The 21848-nt window shown below is 37.5% G+C and overlaps 1 protein-coding gene across 10 annotated transcripts in view; it reads left to right on the forward strand.

The window, feature by feature from the left end:
* Positions 1 to 308: 308 nt before the first annotated feature.
* CIT (citron rho-interacting serine/threonine kinase) overlaps positions 309 to 21848 on the forward strand; it is a 73889-nt gene continuing 52349 nt past the window's right edge. For 8 of the 10 annotated variants that reach the window (XM_075769799.1, XM_075769803.1, XM_075769805.1 and 5 more), the window contains exons 1-10: positions 309 to 361; positions 752 to 877; positions 1643 to 1784; positions 3020 to 3195; positions 4546 to 4647; positions 4854 to 4996; positions 5938 to 6031; positions 7366 to 7569; positions 8793 to 8946; positions 16391 to 16571. In XM_075769799.1, the coding sequence (XP_075625914.1) occupies positions 782 to 877; positions 1643 to 1784; positions 3020 to 3195; positions 4546 to 4647; positions 4854 to 4996; positions 5938 to 6031; positions 7366 to 7569; positions 8793 to 8946; positions 16391 to 16571 (1292 nt within the window). In that variant the 5' untranslated portion in view covers positions 309 to 361; positions 752 to 781. Of the gene's footprint in view, positions 379 to 751; positions 878 to 1642; positions 1785 to 3019; positions 3196 to 4545; positions 4648 to 4853; positions 4997 to 5937; positions 6032 to 7365; positions 7570 to 8792; positions 8947 to 16390; positions 16572 to 21848 lie in introns of all 10 variants that reach the window. The other 2 variants (XM_075769802.1, XM_075769800.1) reach the window with 2 other exon arrangements.

The raw sequence follows: 21848 nt of genomic DNA on the forward strand, positions 1-21848 counted from the left end.
GCACACGGCCGTATGCGACCGCCGTGACCTGGCACAGCTCCTCCTGCCCGGCTGCGGGGGCCGGGCCCTGCTTTTCCCTTCCCCTCCCCGCTTCCCCTCAGCGGCAGGCAGGGCGGCCACACCGTCAACTTGGCGGTTAAAACCGTTAACCACCCGCCCGCTCGCCCCGCTCGGGGGAGTGACGCACAGCTTGACGTCCCCAGAGACTACAGCCCTCCCTCTAGGCAGACCGCGGCTCGTGACGGCTGCGCTTCCGCCAGACCGGCCTGGGGATTGGCTGAGGCGGGCGGTGCTTGGCGCGCGTCATGGGAAGTGATAGTCGCCGGGACACGCCCTTCGCTCCGTTCAAACCTGGATGGCGGTAAAGCGGGGCGGCAGGTGGGGGAGCGGCGCGGGGGGTTCTGGGATGGCTGGAGGCCGGGGCTCGCGCCGCTGGTGCTGAGGGGAGGCTGGAGTGGCTGAGGTGGGAGCGCGGGCTTTTGGGTCGGGCAGTAGCTCCGCGGGCCAGAAACGCCGCCGGTTGGGGGTTTGTTTTAACAAGCAGCCTTTCCCAGAAAAAACCCAAAAAACAAACGACCCAGACATTAATTCCTGTGACACTCCGGACGTGTTCAAACTTGCTAATTTTAATAAATTTTGTCTCTGAGGAAATACAAATGTTGCTTAAATTATATCCCTCCTCATCCCCTGTTTTTTATTTAAAGTCACCTATTCAAATGCCTTGCTTGAAAGTCCCGGTTCTCTTTTCCAGGTGATCTTCTATATGAGATAATCTGTAAGGATGTTGAAGTTTAAATGTGGCGCCCGAAATCTGGTAGAGGCAGGACCGATGGAGCCCATCACTAGCCGAGTTTCTCGGCTAAATCTGCTCTTTCAGGTAAAGAGCATCTGGCCTTGGATTAGCTGATCTCTGTCTCGTCTGTGTCTACAGTGTAACAAAATACAGTTTTGATTGTTTGTGTGGAGACTCAAAGCACGCCTCTGTGGCACTTTGGAGGAATGGGTAAAAGAGGAGGATAGTTTCTTGAAGTTAAAAGTGTTTTATCTAGTTTACACAAATTTCATTGAATAATAGCTGTCTTGTTTTTATGTGCCTCTGTTAACATTTCAGCCTGAGTGGATTTTCCCACATAAAGATGGAATATTGCATTCTGTGTCCTGTAATCTGCAGTTTTTTCATGGGTGATGTAGTTGAGAGTTTGTCAGGAGCTGGATTTACCTAACCAGCTGCCATTTGATCATCTGAGGTTCAGCAGCTTTTCCTTCTAGAGCCAATATGGATACTGATTGCTTAAACTATTTATACCATGAAAAAACCCACATGGTACAATCAATGTCAAGAAAAAAACCAGTCAGATCAGAGCTATCAGCAGGACGTAGATAGTTTCAAGAAAGCTGTGATTTGAACTTTAACAACCTTTAAAGGATTGCTTTCTCTAAAACTAAAATACCTGTAACAGCTATTACAGCTAGACATAGTGAGTCGATATATTTACCTCACACTTCTGTATCATTTGTCTAATTTCTGAAGTAGTGATTTTGAAATGGATAATATATAATCTGCTCTATACATATGTTATTGATTTGAGGCTTTTCATTGTTGTCTGAGACTCCATCTGCTGTTGCTTCTTTTTTTTTCCAGGGGAAGCCACTCTTTGTGACTCAACAGCAGATGTCTCCTCTCTCCCGGGAAGGCATCCTTGATTCTTTATTCCTTCTTTTTGAAGAATGCAGAAACCCCGCTTTAATGAAAATTAAACACGTTAGCAACTTTGTCAAGAAGTGTAAGTTTGTTTAGACTAATTTTCAGGTGTCATTTTAAAAGACAGTTCTTAAGAATCTGAATGTTTAAATAATGCTTTAGTTGCTTTGATTCATTAATGATTGTAACCCAGGACTTTTTGTGGGCAGACTCAACATTGCAAAGGGGATCTTGGCAATCTCAGGTCCAAAAGGTCAAATGCAAGTGGCTTTTGAAGTCCTGTGACTTGAATGTACATCCTTCTTAGTCTGTACTATATTTATAGTTGAGGAGGTGCTTTCTTTAAAAGTGTCCAAGTCTGCATACAGCAAAGGTCCAAGTATGCACAATAGAAGGATGTCAGAAGTTGAGAGCAGAACGTTGACTAGAGGTCTGAGGAAAAAAATTCTAGAAAGGAACTTGGTAATCCTTTGGTCTTTCAGCTTGAAGTAATCTTTTGGATTCCATGTGTTATCTGAATTTTGCATGTGTAACTTGTAATTCTGTGCTTCAGAAATATAATTTCTGATGGGGTAAATGTTTTACTGGTAATGTGCTCAGATTCTTTTGGGGGAAAAGAAAAAACCACAAGTTCATCCACTTTTTCTATTAAGATCTACTAGAAAGCCATTTGGTTAAAAGTAACTTATCATGCCCTCTGTAATAGTTCCATCCAACAGTTTCTAGATATTATTAGTGGAGAGCAATTTTCTGCTAGTCTGAAGAATTTTTAGAACAATCTCCAGTGAGCAATTGATTATCACAGTGCATGCTGGTTGAAACTAGTCAATGGGAAACTTGAACTGAATATCTGAAATAAATGTCTGCGGTTATTTGTTAGACAATAGCCTAGTGCCTCCCACAGGCAGAGGAGAAAACCCTGCCACTTGTCTGGGTAAAGCCTTCATATTTAGAGAATACACTTTGTATTGGTAAAGGATGGTTGGAAAGAAATTAGAAACAAAAGAGGCTATCAGCCTATGATGTTATGAATGGGACAGAATTATGGTTGCTATGGGAACTGTCTTAACATTTCCTGATTCTTTTGTATGTACCATATTTCAGTCTTAACTATGCATTAATACATTTTTTTTCTAGTTCTTATGCATACTGGGTTTTTTTGTGTTTTTTTTTAAGAAGCATATTCAGGAATGATTTAACATTTCGTGAGAGTCCGGAACTAAATTTGTTTTGTTTTGTTTTTTCCCCATTTTTGATGTTATGTTTGTTATGAAATGCCAGTTGTCTAATGTAAAAATAAGTATTTTATTTTGATAGATGCAGATACTATAGCTGAATTAAGGGAACTGCAACCCAGTGTGAAGGATTTTGAAGTAAAGAGCGTGGTTGGCTGTGGTCACTTTGCAGATGTAAAAGTAGTAAGAGAGAAAGTTACTGGTGAGGTATATGCTATGAAAGTGATGAGCAAGGAGTCCTTGTTGGCGCAGGAGCACGTATGTATATTTTTCTATTATGACAATAGAACGATAAATTACAATTTGTTGAACATTTCTTTTTTTGTCACTGCTGTTAGAATTAAGTTAAAAGTGTGTTTTGAGAATGATCAACCTACATTTCAGTGAAGTAATATATTTGTCTGCAGTTTTGCTGTGTTTAAAAGCCATTGTCATAGATTACGAATCTGTTGGGTGAGGTGCCATCCAAAATAAAGAATGGCCCTTGTCTTAAAGAGCTTACCATCTAATTGTAAGACAAGAAAAAAAAGATGAGGAAAATACTGGATCAGTATTGATCAGCTTGATGATGGCTTGAATTTTCAGGCAATCTTTTCATTAAGGTTTTTTTTTTTTATTTTAAAGAGCGACGTAGAATGTCAAGAGTGGGTGTGAAGGCAAACTGTGGTGACTGGATTTTTATGCAGAGCCTCTCACTAGCTTGAGAAATGTGTTACTTGCAAACTTAAAAAAGGGATAATGGAGGTTGTTATCATAGTTTAGTGAGAAACCAAAGTTAATCTTTCACTGACATGAGATGACAAGTAGGACAGAGATACTCCATGGAAGACCTTGTGAATTTATACAGCAATATCTGCATCAGTTGTTCCCAATATATGGCGCAGTTAGGTTGCTCCTGGGATCCCTTAGCATTGTTTGTGGCTATCAGAAATGAAGATAAACTAAAACTACTCTTGCAATTGCATAGGTTGACAAGAAAGCAAAGTATGATACTACTCTGAATGTGACACCTGCTCAGTCTTGTTGAGTGTGGGTCAGTGAAAGTAGGGAATGTTGATCTGAATGAACTTGCAGTATCTCTGTAATAAAATTAATTTCTTGTTGTCTGCTGCACAGCTGAATAATTAAATAGTTGCTAGAGGATAATTTGAAGAAAGCCTTGTATTTTAATACCTTACAATGAATCTATTACTGAATTAGCTGTAAGATGCTACTCCATAATTGTTCCAGCTTTTTTTTCTGCTTGTCTCATTCTTTTGAGATTAGTTTTATTTTATTAAGGCCAGTCCAGATGAGGTCAAGCAAGATTGCACTCCAGACTGGTAGATGCTTCACCAGTTTGAAAGGGAAGCTGGCCTTTGCTGCAGGGACTATTCAGTTGGACGCAAGCCAGACAACAGAAGATGGGAGGGGAATGGAAAACACAAAGGAGTAAAATAACTTTTTTAAAGGTGCACATCACAAAAAAATAGCATTTAATATTTTCTGTGTAATTTTTTGGCGATGTGTGCCTTTGGCACAGACTCAAATCTTTCTAAAACTAGGGGATTCTAATGTATTCTAATTCATTTTCATAATGATCTAACTGAACACTTCCTTTTTTTGTAGGTGTCATTTTTTGAGGAAGAACGCAGTATATTATCTCAGAGCAGCAGTCCATGGATTCCACAGTTACAATATGCATTTCAAGACAAGAAAAATCTCTACTTGGTAATGCCTACTCTTTGTTTCTTTTCTCCTCTATTGCACACTATTGCTATTGTTATGTTGAAGTGCAATGTGACAATTGAAATGTGCTGTAAATTTTCCTGCATTACATGCCATTGTTTGATATGTGTCCAGTGTAGTATGGAAGAGTTGAATGGAATATCTTTTGTATATATGAACTAAATCTGTTCATTTAAAATTTTATGTAGGTTATGGAGTATCAGCCTGGAGGGGACTTGCTGTCACTCTTAAACCGATATGAGGACCAACTAGATGAGAGTATGGTGCAGTTTTATCTTGCAGAGTTGGTTTTAGCCATTCACAGTGTCCATCAGATGGGTTATGTACATCGGTAGGTAAAGCTTGCTTTGCATTGCACGTAACATTTGATCAGTATCATTCCAGAAAAAATGTTCTGGAATGATGCATTCTTGGTTTTTTTTCTGTATACTGTCCTCTTTCGGGACAGTGTTTCGCATGATGCATTGGAAGAGAAATTTAATCAGACTCCAACTATAATTGTAGCTAAAGGCATTAACTTTGATGTAAAGTTCAAACTAATATCAGGAAAGGATTGTTACATATATTTTCTGGAGGCTTAGTAAAAAGAAGCCTTAATGTTGCACTATAAAAAATAAAAATCTTTTCCAAAGATGATTGCTTTTAGCACCAAGTAGCACAGGAAATTAATGTAATTTTTTAAAACCTGTTGTGTGCTGATTGGCAAACAGGACAGTATAGGATGTTGGAGTAGTTAAATATCACAGAGTTTTCTAAAGATCATATCAAAGGCTTGAAGGCTGTTATTGTATGCATTTTCAGATCATATTGGTGTTTAATAAATTTATTCCATTCTGAGGCTTTGGAAATGTTATGAAGTATTCTATGTTCTGAGCAGCTGTAGTGGCTGCACTTAGAGCATAGGCTGTGGCTTTCTTATGCAAGGCAGCTGCTTGGATTTGAAAGATGTACAGAATAAGTTGTGAGGAAATTTGGAAAGAAGGCTACATAATACTTCACTGTAATTTAGTTACAATGTAGTCAAGGTGCGAAACCACCTTCTCTTTCCATCTTCTGTCAACAATTATTAACTTCCCATGACATAAGGGGAACCTTACTACTTTCGTATTTACTTAGAAACAAAACAACAGTTGGAAATAAGACTCCCACTTGTTAAGGTTTTATGCAACTGAGCACGTGGTTGAGCGTAGCTGAATAGGGATATCCTGTTGTCTAGATGTGGCAGTGGGAAACGGTATGGAAAGGTACTGATTGCTTTCTTCTTGCTTACAGAGATATCAAACCAGAGAATGTTCTTATTGACCGAACAGGACACATTAAACTGGTAGACTTTGGGTCAGCTGCCAAAATGACAGTAAACAAAACGGTAATAATGTGGATTTAAATGTTGTGGCTTGTTTGGATAGTTCAGTCAAAAAGGGAAAACTAACTTTATATCTGTTCCTTGATTATACCTTGTTCTGCCTTTCTTGTCTAGTGTGGAATCTATTCACAGTGATATTTTTCCATTTATGAATGGCTTTTCAAACATGAGCTCGAGTATCTTTTTCAGCTTTCAGTAGATACATATTTATTAAAATTTTAATACACAAGTAAAGTAAAAGCAAGTCTACTTTCTTATGGTGCTGCACTGCAATACAAAATCATACTTCTAGAGATTCTCACAACTGTTCAATGCTGTGTTTAAAGAAGGACGTGGATTTATAATTGTTCATAATTGGACTGAAAATTGTGTTTGTTGTAACTAAGGTGGCATAGTTTTGAAGACTGGGGAGCTCTTGATTGAAATGTGTCACATTCCACTGTTCTGGGCTTTACTCACCAGAAAGCACTATGTTCAAAGTTGTGAATTGGTTGAGGTTTTTTATAAGCTGCTTGTAAATTTAGGTAACTGCATACAATTTAAAGTGCTAATTTGAAATTAAAATATATCTAAGTGAGAATATGAAATTCTAAACCAGATTCCTGTCTTGTTTTACAATTTATATTTTTTGTAGTGTTTTCTTAGTATTGTGACAATTAATATGTTGTTTTCCCTGTTCTTCCCTTTTCAGTGCTTCTCTGCATTGCATTATTTTAAATTTTTTCTTCATATTTTTTCAGTCCTCTTCAGGTTTTTGCATTAGTCTGCCCACTGTTTTGTTTCATTCTTTATGCCACTCAGTGCAAAAATGATTGTAGTTTTGGCTCCTGAATTCAAATACTAGTACTTTGCTGATCATGAACACAAGGTAAAAAGGTAGGGATGAGACAGAATGGAATGAGGGCAGGGAATATTTATGTCTAAATTTGACTATTTTTGAAATTTCAGCTATGCTGTCCCTGTTAACATTAGTTGAAGTAGTAGTGCTAGAGTATGTATACTGTTTAAAACATCAGTGTTTAGTAATCCTGTGCTTTTTAGAATGCTGCTTTTCTACTTTAGTCGATTGTACTTTCTAGTAACAGTTAGCTCGATAATTTGACTCTTTTTATACCAAATAGCTTGCTTTCTGTTTGTTTATCAGCAGTTTCCTTAACCTTGCACTTTTTCGCTTAACAGCCTTGCTTAAAATGACTTACTTAAAATTCACTTGGAGGGCTGAAAAATTGTATCTCATTAAAGAAAAAAAAAAGAAAAGAAAAAAAGATTTGTTTTATTACCAAGATCACAATAAACAGAAAGTGCTGTAATTTCACGTGGTATATCTTTGCTTCTAGGTAAATGCCAAGCTACCTGTTGGCACACCTGACTACATGGCACCAGAAATGCTAACAGGATTGAATGGGGATGGCAAAGCTTCTTATGGTCCAGAATGTGACTGGTGGTCCCTAGGGGTCATTGCATATGAAATGATTTATGGAAGATCTCCGTTCACTGAAGGGACTTCAGCAAAAACTTTCAATAACATCATGAACTTCCAGGTAGAGAGAATTCTATCCATGTTCTTGAGTAGAAAGACTGTAACTAAAGACTATGTTCTTACAGTTGAGAAAAGGAGCTTATGGGTGTCCCTTACGTTGTCATGTTCATAAAATAATTACAATACATGCTTTATATTGGTTTTATATGTCTCATTATTGTAGATATCAAGTTATTTTTTGTAACAGATACCTAAAAATAACCATCTGCAGTGCATGAAATAAAAAAGATTTAGCTGTCCATCTTAGGCAACTACAATTACAGCATTTCCAAAATAATCTAGAAAGGGATTTGAAAGGATGAATTGTGGATTGATAAAGTTTCTGACTCTTACTAAGTGTTTGTGGATAGTAAAGGCAAGAGGTAGCTATGAAGAGCTGCAGAAAGACTTGAGGATATTGAGTGTCTGCATGATTAAAATATCACATGAAATTTAGTGTAAATGAATTTAAACCAATGCATATGAAGGCAAAAGTATCCCAACTTTACCAGTGGTGAACTCAAGAACAGTATCTTGATGTTATAATCGATGCAAATGTTAGTTTAGTTCTTAGTCCAAAAAGCAGCACGTAGAATGGTAGAAGTTAGTAGGAAAGAAAAATTTAAAAAAAAAAAAAAATCATGTGTAGCTGGGAGGAAGTGAACAATGAATGGTTACCTATTATCTCTTCTAATATGGGAATTAAGTTCATCAAATGAAAGTAGCCAGCAGTAACTACATTACTAACAAAAAAGGATACTTCATATAGAAGATTCTCATGCTGGGGAGCTCTTTGCTGTAAGTTTGCAGCTGCTGAATGTTTATATGTGTTCAAGGAGTGACTAGAAAAATTCATAGAAGAAGAATCCATTGAGATCTGGCCAATACATCATCCCTGGTTCAGAAAATCCTAAGCCACAAATCCTTGGAAGTTTGGGAGAATTTTCTGGAAAGTGTCTTGTTTTACTCTTCCGTTTGTGGAAGCACAGCCATTGGCCATTGTTCATCATAAGATGGTGATCTGGGACTACCATTTGTCTGCTTGGGAATGGTTGTTCCTATCTTCTTATCTTTACTGCAGTAAACGCATATAAAAGCCTGTTTAGAAAAAATGCACAATACTTTAATTTGTATGGTATAAATATTTATCCTTTGTGCCTGACGTATCTCAGAATAATGAAACTTAATCTTACTGTTCTGGAACTGTTTTCTGACTGAGCAGAAATCCTTTTCTTTCTAATGCAGAGATTTCTGAAGTTCCCAGAGGATGTGAAAGTTAGTAGTGAATTTCTTGATCTGATCCAGAGCCTGCTTTGCGGGCAGAAGGAAAGACTGGGTTATGAGGGACTCTGCTGCCATCCATTTTTTGTTAAAGTTGACTGGAATAATATCCGTAACTGTAAGTAGAATGATACTGTATCTATAAACAATTCCTGTTTCTATGGGTAACATGAAAAGTTGTACAATGTGGATATTTAAGTGTGTTTGATCTGAATAATTATTCATAACGAAACAGAACTGGGTCCTGAAGCAGATGTTTTAACAATAAAATGCATTTTCGTTTGTGGGTAGGATATGTTAACATCTCACTGGTGAAAATTGTAAGGTAAGATGAAGTTTAATACACTTTTATATGAATTTCTGATGCAATTGCCATATTATTGCAGGCACTAGATTGGAAAATAAAATGGTTCTTTCCATGTCCTTCCTCAGATTAAAATCCATCAGTATGTTCTTTCAGGCCTTATCCACCTCAATTTGCTTAATTTTGGCTTCATGTCATTATTTTTTTGTTGTATCTTCAGCTTGCTCTTTTTCATTGCTTGTGATATAACTTCATTTAAGGTTAGTTTTGGGGTTTGGGGGTTTTCTTTTTTTTTAGTTTCTGTAGGTGATAAAATGTCAGCAGTCATAGAGGCATTGGAGTTTTTCCTCAAAGTTAATGTGGCTAATATATGCCTAATTTTTTTGGTTAAAAATGTGTTATTTCTGCTAGGAATAGAATAAAACCAGTGAAGCAGATAACTTTCTATGCAGAAAATTGTTCATAATACTATGAAAGCAATGGAATTTAATATTTGGGAGTACTGAGGCACCAGCTCCATGGCAAAGGCAAATATTTCACAGATCATCAATGATCTGTGTATGAGTTCTTGATTTGTGTTGGATAATATTTTAAATTATTTGGACTGTAAGATTATCTGGGCAAGGGACGTGTCTGCCTTATATTCTTTATCAAATATGCTGCTAGAGCAATGATTGTGCTCCATTTTCCATGATAAATTGCTAAGCCAGTGCTTCTACTTTTGATGACTATCTCAGCACTTCAGCTGTCAGCTCCACAGAATGTTTACTCACTTTTCTGTTGATTCATTAATTTTGAACTTGTGGAGCTGCTGTTCTGTTAAATTCCATTGTTTCTGCCCTTTGAGAGCCACTGAGCCTTGAGTCTTTTTCATCATTTTAGCATACATTTCCCAGACTTCAGCTCACTCTGCCTTCTTTCCCCAGAGCCCTGCCTAAGCCACCAGATTCCATTTCTGAAATTTGTGTATTGCATTTGTATCATATTATCTTAGATCTGGAAAAAAATGGCATGTGAACATATTTTCTGGTGTTTCCTTGGCAATTGTCTGTCCAGTATTCACACAACTGCACAAGTTAATTGAGTGTTTTGCCACTTCATGTGACAGCAGTGATACTGATGGACAAGCTGGTAGGCAGCCCTGATATCATTATGATATTGAAATAATGATTCGGGATTTTAAAAATCCCATTTCTGTCTCCAGCTGGCCAGTGGATTGCATCATTCCCTGTAATATCCCGACCTGCCTACTGTGAAGATTCATAGTTTTGACCCCTGACTTCGTTGTTATGTCTCATACTTCATAAAACCCCACTGTAACTAGCACAAAACACAGCAGTCTTCTTGCTTTTAGTAGCAGATTCAATGTATCACCTATTGCTTTGCTCTCTGCAGTGGTTCTCCATTTGCTGGTTTATTCAGGGCAGTGTCGCTGTCATTCTATTCAAAACCCTTGTCAGGTTTGACCTGGGCTATCTAAAAGCTAAAGGTTTCTTTCTTATCCTGACCTCTGCTGATAGTGGTGTTTAACTGGAGCAATGGCAGCCTCAGAAAATTAGGAAACTAGTGAGTGCTAGAAGAGGTCAGAGAATTTAGATTTCGATTAAAGAATCTCACTCTCAAGTTAATCTGGTCAAAGATTTTGGGGGTATGGAATGTCAGACTCGGTGATCTTAAAGGGCTTTCCAACCTAAATGATTCTGTGATTCTATGATCGTTAAATTCTGGTTCAGCAGAGTCAGACTTTTCTCTAGTCTATAAGAGCAGTGGTGTTATTTCTGTTGCAGACTGAGAAGGATTGGGAAAAAATTGGTACCCTTCCCTTGCAAGTATTTAAATTATCATGCTGGGAGCTCCAGGATAACTATTCTTCATGCACCAATTTTGGTTAAGAATGTGTCATTAAGGGTTTTTTCGGTGTTACATTTTGTTGTTATGGTAACCTATGAAACACTTGACTTTTCAGTAAACCCCTTGCCAAAAGATAGTTGCCTCTAAAAAAAGCTCCCAAATTCCTGGGGTTCAAGTAGCATGTCTCTGTGGAAGCAGCTCTTAAGTTACAGAAACAGAATCCAACCATTAAACCTTAGGTCAGGTTTAACTGAATCTGTCCCAACAGGTAGTTTTCCCTCTCCTTGGAATATTGTACTGAAACATATTTATAGATTCTGCTCTCTGTTGATTTCTGCTGTTTAATGACTTCTGAAGCTTTTAACACTCCCTCGCAAACAATCAAAAGAAAACAAAACTTTGGAAATATTGTGTTGATTTACTTGACAGAATTTTGTGAAAATACTTTGGAATTTATTTACCTAGAATAAACATATTTGTCTCTGTGTTTCAGCTAAATGATCATTTTTTTAACTAGGAAGTTGATAACAGAACTATTTGAGTACTTGATAAGTATCTAAAATCAGAGGTGGAGAATGGGGGAATGACATACTTGAGTTATCAGCAACAAGATTGCAGTCTATATAATTTGAGGATTTTGTTAATCACTTTTTGTTATTTGAAATCCATAAATTACATCACTTGTTTAATTTGGAACCAAAAATCTGGCTGCTGAAGGCTGAGAGATGGTCAGAAGACTTTTATTGTCATCTAAGTGATATATATGTATAGCAAAAAGAATCTTTCATTTTAAGACTTGTTTTGTAACTGTAGTCCAAGAGGTCTTGAAGATGGAATGGCATATTTGGACTTGCACGAGGAAACTATAGATAAGAAAAGAATTAGTGTCTTGCGCAAACAGAAGAACTTGAGAAAATGTTGAAACTGACTTTGAGACTGTCTTCTGCTATTCAACAGGCAGGAACCGAAATCTCATTGTTCTTAAGTCCAAGACTTCCTTATCCTTATGAACCCAAAGTTGTCATTCAGTATGTTAACAGTTAAACATCGTGATGTTTCGTTTAAAGGCTTGCCTTCAGAAAAATGTGTTGACTTGTTTCTCTAAGTGGAGATCACTTTCATGTTAGCTTGAAGATCACTGTTATTAACAGAAGTGTATGTTGGGTCATTGTCTTGACAGAACAGAAAAGATGTTAAGATAATACTGTATAGATTGGTTAGAACTGGTACGATGCCTTTTTTTTTAAGTGGTCTTAGAGAAAACATCCTTAAATTACATCACTTGGACTTTCTATTTTCTATTTTTCTTCCATTACATGTTACTCAAATAGGCCTCTTAAAGCCTGAGGAAGAGTAATGCCTAACCTACTTAAAAAGGCTGTGTGGATGCTTTTCCTCAGGAAGTATATATAGATCACCTTGTAGATCAAGAAAAGACACATTTTTATTCTTAAAAAACGTTCTGTATGCACTTTAAATTTCCTATTTCAGTTAAGTCTTTCCTGTCCCAGGGGAAATGCAGTATCTCTTTCCTGAATTTGCATGAAAATATTTTGAAAGGCTGGAAAAACCTGATTAAGGCAATGTTCCTTGAACTAGTCATAAATACACACACTAGTGCAGAGATTTAAAAAAAAAAAAAAAAAAAAAAGCTTCTTTCCATAAGAGACATTTTATCTAATCTTACTGATAAACTGGTTCAAGTACTGCAGTGTATGTGTGGTGGTTTTGGTTTTTTCTTTTTTTCTTTTTTTCTTTTTTTTTAAACTTAGCAACCTACAACACCCCCTTTTCCTCTGAAAGTCATGCTTTGGAACAGATGGAAGAGGGTTACATCCTTCCACAAGTGGGGAGGTATCTAGGCAAGCAATTGGCTTTTTTAAAACATGCAGTTCTCTACAAGATACTTTAAATGGTAAACAGAACATGTACGTTCGTTTGTAACATATCGGAGGCAAAAAGAGGTCTTTATACCCAACCAGTAGAATGGGTATACCCATTCATATACCCAATGAGTAGAAGCATTGGGTTTACTGTCTTTTTGAGTAATAGTTTTGCCTCTTTTGGGTGAGTCTGAAAACAGTGCATTTTTTACCTTGTCAGATGCAATGGCATGGTTTTAACATTTAGTTTTTAGTGGCTTATCTTGACCTCTACTGAAGGATTCTTCCCTTTAAAAGAGCAGTTGATAAGCACATCAATGTATTTGCACTCACCAATCTTCATCACGTTCTGAAAATACTATAGTTGTGTGACAGTCCTCTGATTTTAAAGCAAGAAATAATAATTTAACTAAAGATTTCATCACCTTGTGACCCACATTTGAGAACAAAATTGCTTGTCTGTTTTAGGTTGTTTTTACAAGACTACTCTGTTTATTCTGTAGGTATTTTTGGACATCAGACAAAGGACTCCTTAGTCTTAGGAATAAAGGACTATGAAGACGCTACCAAATAATTAACAAAAATGGATCTAGCTGGTGGTGGTTTTTTTTTTTTTTAAGATATTCCCTCTTACTCCTAAGAGAGTTTTTCTCCAGTGTGCTGAAACTTCTGAAGAAGTTCTGCTTCTCATTTTTAAGTCACTATTGACAGTTTAGAACTACTTAACATCTAGAGGTGTTTTTGTTGAATGACTGTTCTAAGTTTTCTTTTCAGTTGCTACTATTTCTTGATATAAATATTGTAACAAGGTTATACTGAAAAGTTTTAGAGTTTACGGACTGTTAGTCATAGATTTTTAGTGAATGCAAAATAGAGGGCAAATGATTTTTTCATTAATTTTTAATCTAGTGTTCACAATTTCTCTTCTTCGTTCACATCTTTTATGAAATATTAGAGGAAACCGTAGTGTAAAACATTGTGCTCTTTAAACTAGTTTCCCACCAGCCCCAAAGGTTTGCTCTGTCTTGCATTCAGTTTTATCTTTTTGCATCCATTGTTCCCCTATTGAGTTCTTTTCATCTTTTTCTATGCATGCTGATCTTAGGCATATTTAAATTATATTTTCTTTTATGCATGTGGTTTGACTAGGAATTCTTATTGTTGGTAAGAGGAAAGACTTTGTTTTTAATTGCAAGGGCTTGAAGATGACTCTTAAGATCTTCTTAGCTAATTTCTGTTGAGAAGTAAGGCACTAGATCTCTCAAAGATGAAGTTATCTGTCAAACTCTGAGGAGTATATAACAGGGTTGTTATACCACTTAAAAAACAACATAGCTGCCTTTTTAGCTACCTCTTTAAGAAGGATTCTAGTCTTCCCCAGACGAAGTGAATAGTTTGCTGTTTTCTCTATTACTTTACCTCATAGACAGTATCTGTCTTCAAAGACAATGTTAAAAACCCCACAGCAACCCTTTCCTGTACGAGGATGTGCAAAGTTCTTTCAGCAGAGGTCCTAAACTAAAAAAAATATTAATTCCTGAACTTACCCTCCTCTGCTATGAATTAACTGTAACTTTGGGCTCATATTTGCATTAGAGATTATATATGCTGTTTTCTGTTGCTTCTCTGGTTTTAATCATTAAGAGCATATGAAAGAGTAGCTGGACATTATCCTGACATTAAGTTAATTTTTAAAAACTACCGATCCTAATCAACAGTCTGCATTCCAAAATCATGTTTACAGTACATAAATGTCAGCATTATATTGGATCTAAATTTATATTAAAACCAATAAAATAGCAGGAATTAATAAATTCATGATATCGACAGAAAATTTAAATGTTCTAGAGTCAGTAAGTAAAACTGCTTACTACAGAACCTATTTAATTTGTATATTTTCCCCATTTATCTCACCCTAATGTACTTGGAACTACTGTACGTGAGCAGCATCCTATCTGCTTTATGGAATTTCTTCTGACTTTCCTGCTTGGGAGCAGTGTCAGAACGGCTCCTTGGGGAGCTGCTAACAAAGCTGCCTGTGTAATTGTGATTTGGCAGTTGATACAGACGGATTTTTTAAAAAAAATTTTTTTTTTTTGTTATTAATGCTGGTCCGGTGGTTAGTACATTTGTCTAGAGAATGAAGAGTTAAAAAGCGGGCTGTGAAAGGCTTTGGCAACCTAGAGGGAGCTAGCAAGCTCCAGCCGTGACTCATTCTGCCTGTGTCAGTCAGATAAGCATCAGCATCTGTCACGAATGCAGGCAGGTAGGGTTAAACTCCGAGCATGCAGAGAGTGAGGAGCAGGGAGCCTGCACTGCAGGGGTTGTAATGTTTGTTCCCGGTTCTTCAATTCTCATCAGCCTTTCAGCTACAGGAGATCTATACTGGATCCATGGTAACGGTTTTAGCACACTACACTTCCATCAGCTTGTGACAATGGGCTGTGTTCTAGTTGCTGACTGAAGAGCTGTCTTCTTTATAGAGCAAAACCGAAATTAGTTGATTTGCAGTGAGTGAGGATCTGAGTGATGAAATATGTAAAAAAAAAAAATATCTTAGAAAATGTGATTTAATGAGATAGGAATTGCACAGCAGGCTTTTGCATTCATTCCTTTCACACACGTAGCCAAGCCAGCAGGTAGCTCGGGTGCTGCACATCATTGAGAAGAACTTGTTCTTTTGTTCTGTTTGTTAATTAAACTGAAGCAAACATGAGAAAATCAACTGAAATTAAACAACTGCTTAACAAGTTAAGTGGTACTAATTTAGAAATTATAGTAAGAAATACATTGTAATTCCTGCTATTTATACCTATCTTCAGAGCTGATTGTACCAGAGCCAGACTGCAGTGGTGTCCTGACAAGAGTTCCAGATCTTTAGGAAGCTCTTTTAGAGAAATAAAATCTTACTGATATTTCTTCCCTTCCTGAAGACCAGTTAGCTTCTAGTAGCTGTAGTTTATTAGAATCTTCCAGGAGAAAGACCAGTTTGCTGTTGATTAGAAGCCCAAGCAGGGAAGATTCTTGGTAGTGTTAAATGGTAGATAATATCCCTTAGCTGACTAGTAAAGGATCAGGCTACATACTCAAGTAGTGTCATTAATTGAATAGGTTGGAGACATTTTCTTTTTTCTAGATGATACAGAATTGAATTACTTTTACCTATATTACAGTAATGATTGTCTTAGCCTGGTTCTTTGATTTGATTCAATTGTATGTGTTTAAAAAAAACCTCTAACCTGAAAAAAAAAAAAGCCCCAAAACCCAACAATCTGAAATCCCCAACCTAAATCCCAGTTTAATCAGTGTGGGAGACATTCTGCCTGCAGAGTGGTAGCCATGTTGGTAGCTTAAGGGTTAATCTCTTGTTGCTGTAATATGATTTGAGAGCAGCAGCTCAGTCTGCTTGTGTTAGCAAGATTAAAAGCAGGAGCTGCAGTGCCATTGCAAGCACTGAATGAGTGGGACTGTTGCAGAGTGAACTGTAGCTGAATTTTGTATTTTCTTCTTGCTTTTTTCACCAGCTCCTCCCCCCTTCGTTCCTACTCTCAAGTCTGATGATGACACCTCAAATTTTGATGAACCAGAGAAGAATTCGCGGGTTTTATCCTCTACGCGCCAGTTGAACCCAGCAGGCTTCTCGGGTGAAGATTTGCCATTCGTGGGGTTCTCATTCATCAAGGCATTTGGGATCCTCAGATCAGAGTAAGTAGAAATTATTGCTTAGGCGGATAGGACCGTTGGAAAAATGTGAAGGTTTGTTACAGTGAGGATGGTGTGTGTGTGTGTGTAAAAGCTGTTTTAACTGGGCTGTACTCTGCTTTAGGGAAGCTGCCAGATTCTGGCTTTATCTGTTGCTGCTGTGGCTTGTGCATGTCCTACCGTTCTGTGATTATTTCTGGGATGAGGGGATGAGGGGGAGGTAAGGGAATGGAAAGATTGATTCTAAAACAGTTACTGTCAAAATTGTTTTTCAAATACTTTGAATTAGTTGTTGCTGTTAACCAGGGAGCAGTAGGTGATTTTATTTCTGTTATTGCAGATCACTGAAAGAAGGAGAATACTGGGGAGTTCAAAGATGGAAAAGGGGGGATGTTATTTTATTGGGTCAGAGGGTGGGCACCAAGTGCTGGGGATGTGTAAGGCTGAATCAGTGATCCACAGAAATGGAGCTCCAGTAATCTGGGAATGTGCAGTGATGGGTCAGTGAACAAGAGAAGGAGCTTCACGGCAGCTGACTGTGTGCTGTTGAGTCAAGTTAAATACGAAGACTCCTGTATTGTGTGTTAAGAGACTGGAGATTCAGATGAAGTATGCAGGGTATGTGTTTGTGGAGGGAGGTAAAGATCTAGAAGAAATGGTTTTCAATTGAGAGAAAGCATGCTTTCTGAGAGAATGGAGTCAGAGAAAAAGAAGAATATAAATAGTATGATATAAACCATTTGGTGTGGTGGGTGGTTAGTTTCTGGTGACAGGGTTTTGGAAAAGTATTAGTGCAGTGCGTTAAGTTGAGAAGTCCTTACCTCAGTATCATGAGGCCTCTCAGGAATGCAATGGCTTTAGCTGGGTTAGTGACTCAATGCACTAACGCGCTGTGTTTTCGTGTCAACCATCGTTCATTGCTGCTAGTTAGTTCCCTTAAAGGACTTTATTGTCAATCTGTCTTAATCAAGTTTTCATTTTTTTGTCATATTTGTTGTGATAGTTGTTCTGCGATATGTGTGTAACCAAATCTGGTGATACTGTTGACATCTTTGATCTTGCCTACACCGTGAATCAAGGTTATATGATGGTTATGCCAGTAATAAAAAGGGAATCATTGACTGTCCCTCCTCAGCAGAGTTGGTTTTATGACAAAAGAGAAAGGAAGGGAGAGGACATAATGACTAAAAAGTATTCTTTTGGTGATATGATCTAATATTGTCAGCAGAATTAGAAAATGGAATGTTATATATGTAGATACCTGGGGTTAAAATCTGTCTTGATTTGGAAGTGAAATAACTTGTGGTGTTAGCTTTTCTGCCTGGGGAACTGCAATCCATCTATCAAGCCTACATGACCATTCATATAACAGTCAGAAAAGGCTCAACAGTGACCATAGACATATGGTAAAAAGGTGTATGTAACCGGGGTCCAGGACTAGAACTGAAGAGGAGCATGAGGTAAAGTCTCAGGAACAGTGGTGTAACTGTGGAGATTGAAGGCTGAAAAGTAATATAGATATAGCAGATTGATTGATATGCTTTCTTTGTGGAGCTAGTACCGAAGATGTGTATTGAAGTTATATTTGAATTTTGGTAATAGGTGAGAAGGGGTACAGCAAAAGAATATAGAGGTTAATGTACTCTGGAGAAATTTTGACTGAAGTAAAATTTCTGCTTAGTGTGGCCTGTTTTTTCCTGAGCTGGAACAGAAAGACATCATGTACTTAATTTTCTCCCAAATAATTTTAATATAAGTAGATCTTAGTGATTTCTCTTTTTGAATGACATCTCGATAAATGCACTTTGATATTTTTAGCAGTAAATACTTGCATCTTGTTCTACGAAGGTGATTTAAATATAGCAAAGAGTGTATGGAGACTTGAAAATATCTGTATTTAAATAATGCACTGACTAGTTTATTCTCAATATCACTGCAACACAGGGTCATAAAGGTAACTTATAAAATCTTGTGTGATGTATGTTTTACTTGAGGAAATAAAGTACTGTTTCTGTCCACACTAGCTTGAATATCAAATTCTAGATGGGGAAGAGAACAGTACATGGGGGGTAGGCTTATCTGATGTGAATCTTGGGATGTCTTCTCTGGAAGGTCCTAAGTCATCAAGTTTATTAGTCCAGAATTTTTCTTCTTAAAATCTTTCCTCTGAAAGTCTAACCCTTATGGTTGCTAAGTGATGCAGATCTGTTTTCCTGTGTCTGCAGCATGATAGCTCTAATGCCTCTAGTGCTGCTCATAGTTAGGCCAGGCAACTGCAGAGTGCCATTAACAAGGTCCTTGAAACTTTCATTGCTTTTAATTTGAGGGCTGTCAACCTATGAAGTTTAGGGTTATACTTTTGCCCTTGTTCACTGAACAGTGAGAAGGCATAGCTGAGCTAGGAATTTCAAATACTTCAGAGAAAGGACAGTTCAAAAAAATTGCACAGAAGAAGGATAAAAGAAGTTCTCTTTTCCATTCTTGTCTTTCTCCCAACTGCTTAGGGTTAGAAGGGTTCACCTAAGTCACTTAGACCTGTTGCCAGAAATGATCTGGTCAGTATAGTTTAAAGGTCCATTGAATGAAAATGTTCTGTATGTTGTCCTGTATCATGAGTTTTGGGAAAAAGTTGTGACCTTATAACAAATGTAAGATCTAATAAGAGCAAAAGGCATGACAATAATGTGTCGTAGGAAGCAATCAGGAGAAATCAAGGACATTGCTTATGTCATAGGTTCCTGTACTAGCAAAGTGTTTGTTAATAAATCTCCTATATGATTCCAAGAACTGGGATCAGGCTGCAGAGAAGGGCCAGGTAACTCGCCCTGTCATGGCCTCTGAATTCTTGATTTGGGGAGAAATGCCTGTCTGACTGCAAATCTGGCCGCTGGTTTGGCTGCGAGCGTGTGACTGTGACAAGATAACAGGCAACTGAGAGTTTAATTCCATTAAAAGCCAGCCCCACCTTACTTCCTGTCCCTAACTGTGGCTGATCTCCAGTGCTTAGAACAAATGAGAAAAACCCTCAGATGCCAGAAATATGCATCAAGTGGTGAAAGAAAATTGTTCCTGTCCTTTACAGGTGACTATCAGATGCCCTAAGGCATAAGATAGATAAATTATAAATCTAGGGCTAACTAAATATACCAAAATGCCTAATAAAAATATATATCTAATAAAATATACCAAAATACCTAATAAAAAAATAAATACCTAATTAAAAAAATAGTTTATGATGTAAATTTTTGCCTGCCTCTGTCCTCTCTTAGACTGGAGTAAGGAGCTAAAGGGGCCTGACTGCTTATGATACAAAACTTAGGTTAATACAAAATACTTGGTAAACCAGAACCTAGAGATCTATTCACAGCAAAGCTGACAGTGGGACTGGTCCCTAATCTCAGTTGCTGATAGGGGCATATTTATTTTTTTTAAATTATCTATCACAATATAATAAATGTAATTCTAGTCATTCTTGAATTCTGGTCTGTGAGGCTTTGGTAGATGGTCCAAATCTTTTCTGTAAGTTCCTAAGAAGTGGTATGTTTCAAGATTTTTTTTTTTTTTTTAATTTTAAAATTTGATATGGATTCCTGATTTTTATTATAAAATACTGAGAGTTAAAATGGACCACTCTTCCGAAAAGAAGGACTACGGATTTCTTCCAACAGTTTGTTGCGTTCTGGTAACTCTTTCACCAAAGATAGATGAAAGAGGAAGCAGAGGGTGAGCATACCAAAAATACGCTTTGCTTCAGCTAGCTCTATTCACAGATTGATGGTATCACTGTTTGTTTTTGGTTGGTTTTTTTTTAGGCCTGAGCAAGCATTTACGAGGGGGCGGAAGGTACAGATGAGTATAATGCTAAAAAGAATAGAGCATGAGGGACGGGGGATGAGATTATAGGCATGTTGTGTGGGGGCCAGGATTAGGACAGATGGTGTCAATCGTTGTGAGAAGGAAGAAGCACAGGTGAGTTGGGGGTTTATGAGAGTGGCATGAAAGGACAAAGGAAGGTACGAGGTATGATGCATAAGAGAGGTTAAGATATGCGTTTGATACCTCATATTCATCTTATAGCTTTTCCTATACTAATACTTTTTTCTTCATCTCAGCCACGTTAAGACTGGAGGAGCTTTTACACAACTAGCACCATTTCTGGTAGTGCTGCTGGTTGAGGCTGTTGCTGATCTAGCTGTGAAATCACTTGATAGTCAGCTGTAAGTTAACTTGTTTTTTAGTCATGCAGGCAGTGCTTCTTTTGAAAGTAAATTAGCACAGCTAGTGCTATCAGTGCTTGGTATTATAGACTTGACTTTGGGGTTTTTTTTTTTTAATCTTTTATTGCAATTTTCTTGATGTATGCTGGTTACCTTTTGTTAATCTTTTTTTCACACTTCAGAGGAAACAGCAGAAACTGTTTTGTTGTGCTAAGAGAATTCATCCAGATGTAGCAGTTAATTAAATGAAATATTCTGAGATGGTACCAACGTGAATGATAGCTTTGCATCATAGCTTTTGATGTTGGACTGTGTGTTTAATTTCTGAGATGATGCTGACTGAGGAAGAATATAAGTGCCCCACCAATGTGGGTATTTTCCACCTTGTCATGCTGTGTTGAGAGCTTATATCACCATGACAAGACTTATTAGATTAGTAAGTATTCCATTTCTCTTGATTTCCTCTGTCTGCCCTCTTTCTGATACTTTGAAGGTTGTATGGATGTTCATGAAGTTGTTCTAACGTAATTTGTACACAGGAAAGAATTACTGGGAAAGGATGTCTCTTAAAAACTGTGTGTTCAGTGCTAACTGCAATCAGTTCCACTTGGGGATAAGACGTACAGTTTCCATGGCAGGAAAAGTGTCATGTCACCAGGACACAAATTTTTAAGGAATTTCTTCCTCCCTTTGGACAGGCATGAGGAAGAAAGATTGTAGTTGTAGCTTGTAGCCTTCTCTTTCCTTACAAAACTGACACCAACCCTGAGGAGCAGCTCCCTCTACAGTCATCTAATGAAATTCAAACTTCGGTCAGTGCGAGTCTCCAGCGCTGTCCCATCCCATCCCTCCCGGATGAACAACGTGTCTTTGCAGAGCTTCTTGCCTGTGTTGCAGTGCATATGGATGCTTTAAGCTGGCTTGCTAGGAGAAAATTTTGAAATGCAAAATGGTGCCTGTAATATTAGGCTCTGATACTTCTCACAGCAAATAAAATGAATAAGCAAAAATAACAAATAAAATGAGCCCTTTAGGGAGGTGAAATAGAAGCAGCAAATAAAAA

The sequence above is a fragment of the Balearica regulorum genome, chromosome 17 (assembly GCF_011004875.1).
Source record: "Balearica regulorum gibbericeps isolate bBalReg1 chromosome 17, bBalReg1.pri, whole genome shotgun sequence".
Taxonomy (NCBI): domain Eukaryota; kingdom Metazoa; phylum Chordata; class Aves; order Gruiformes; family Gruidae; genus Balearica; species Balearica regulorum.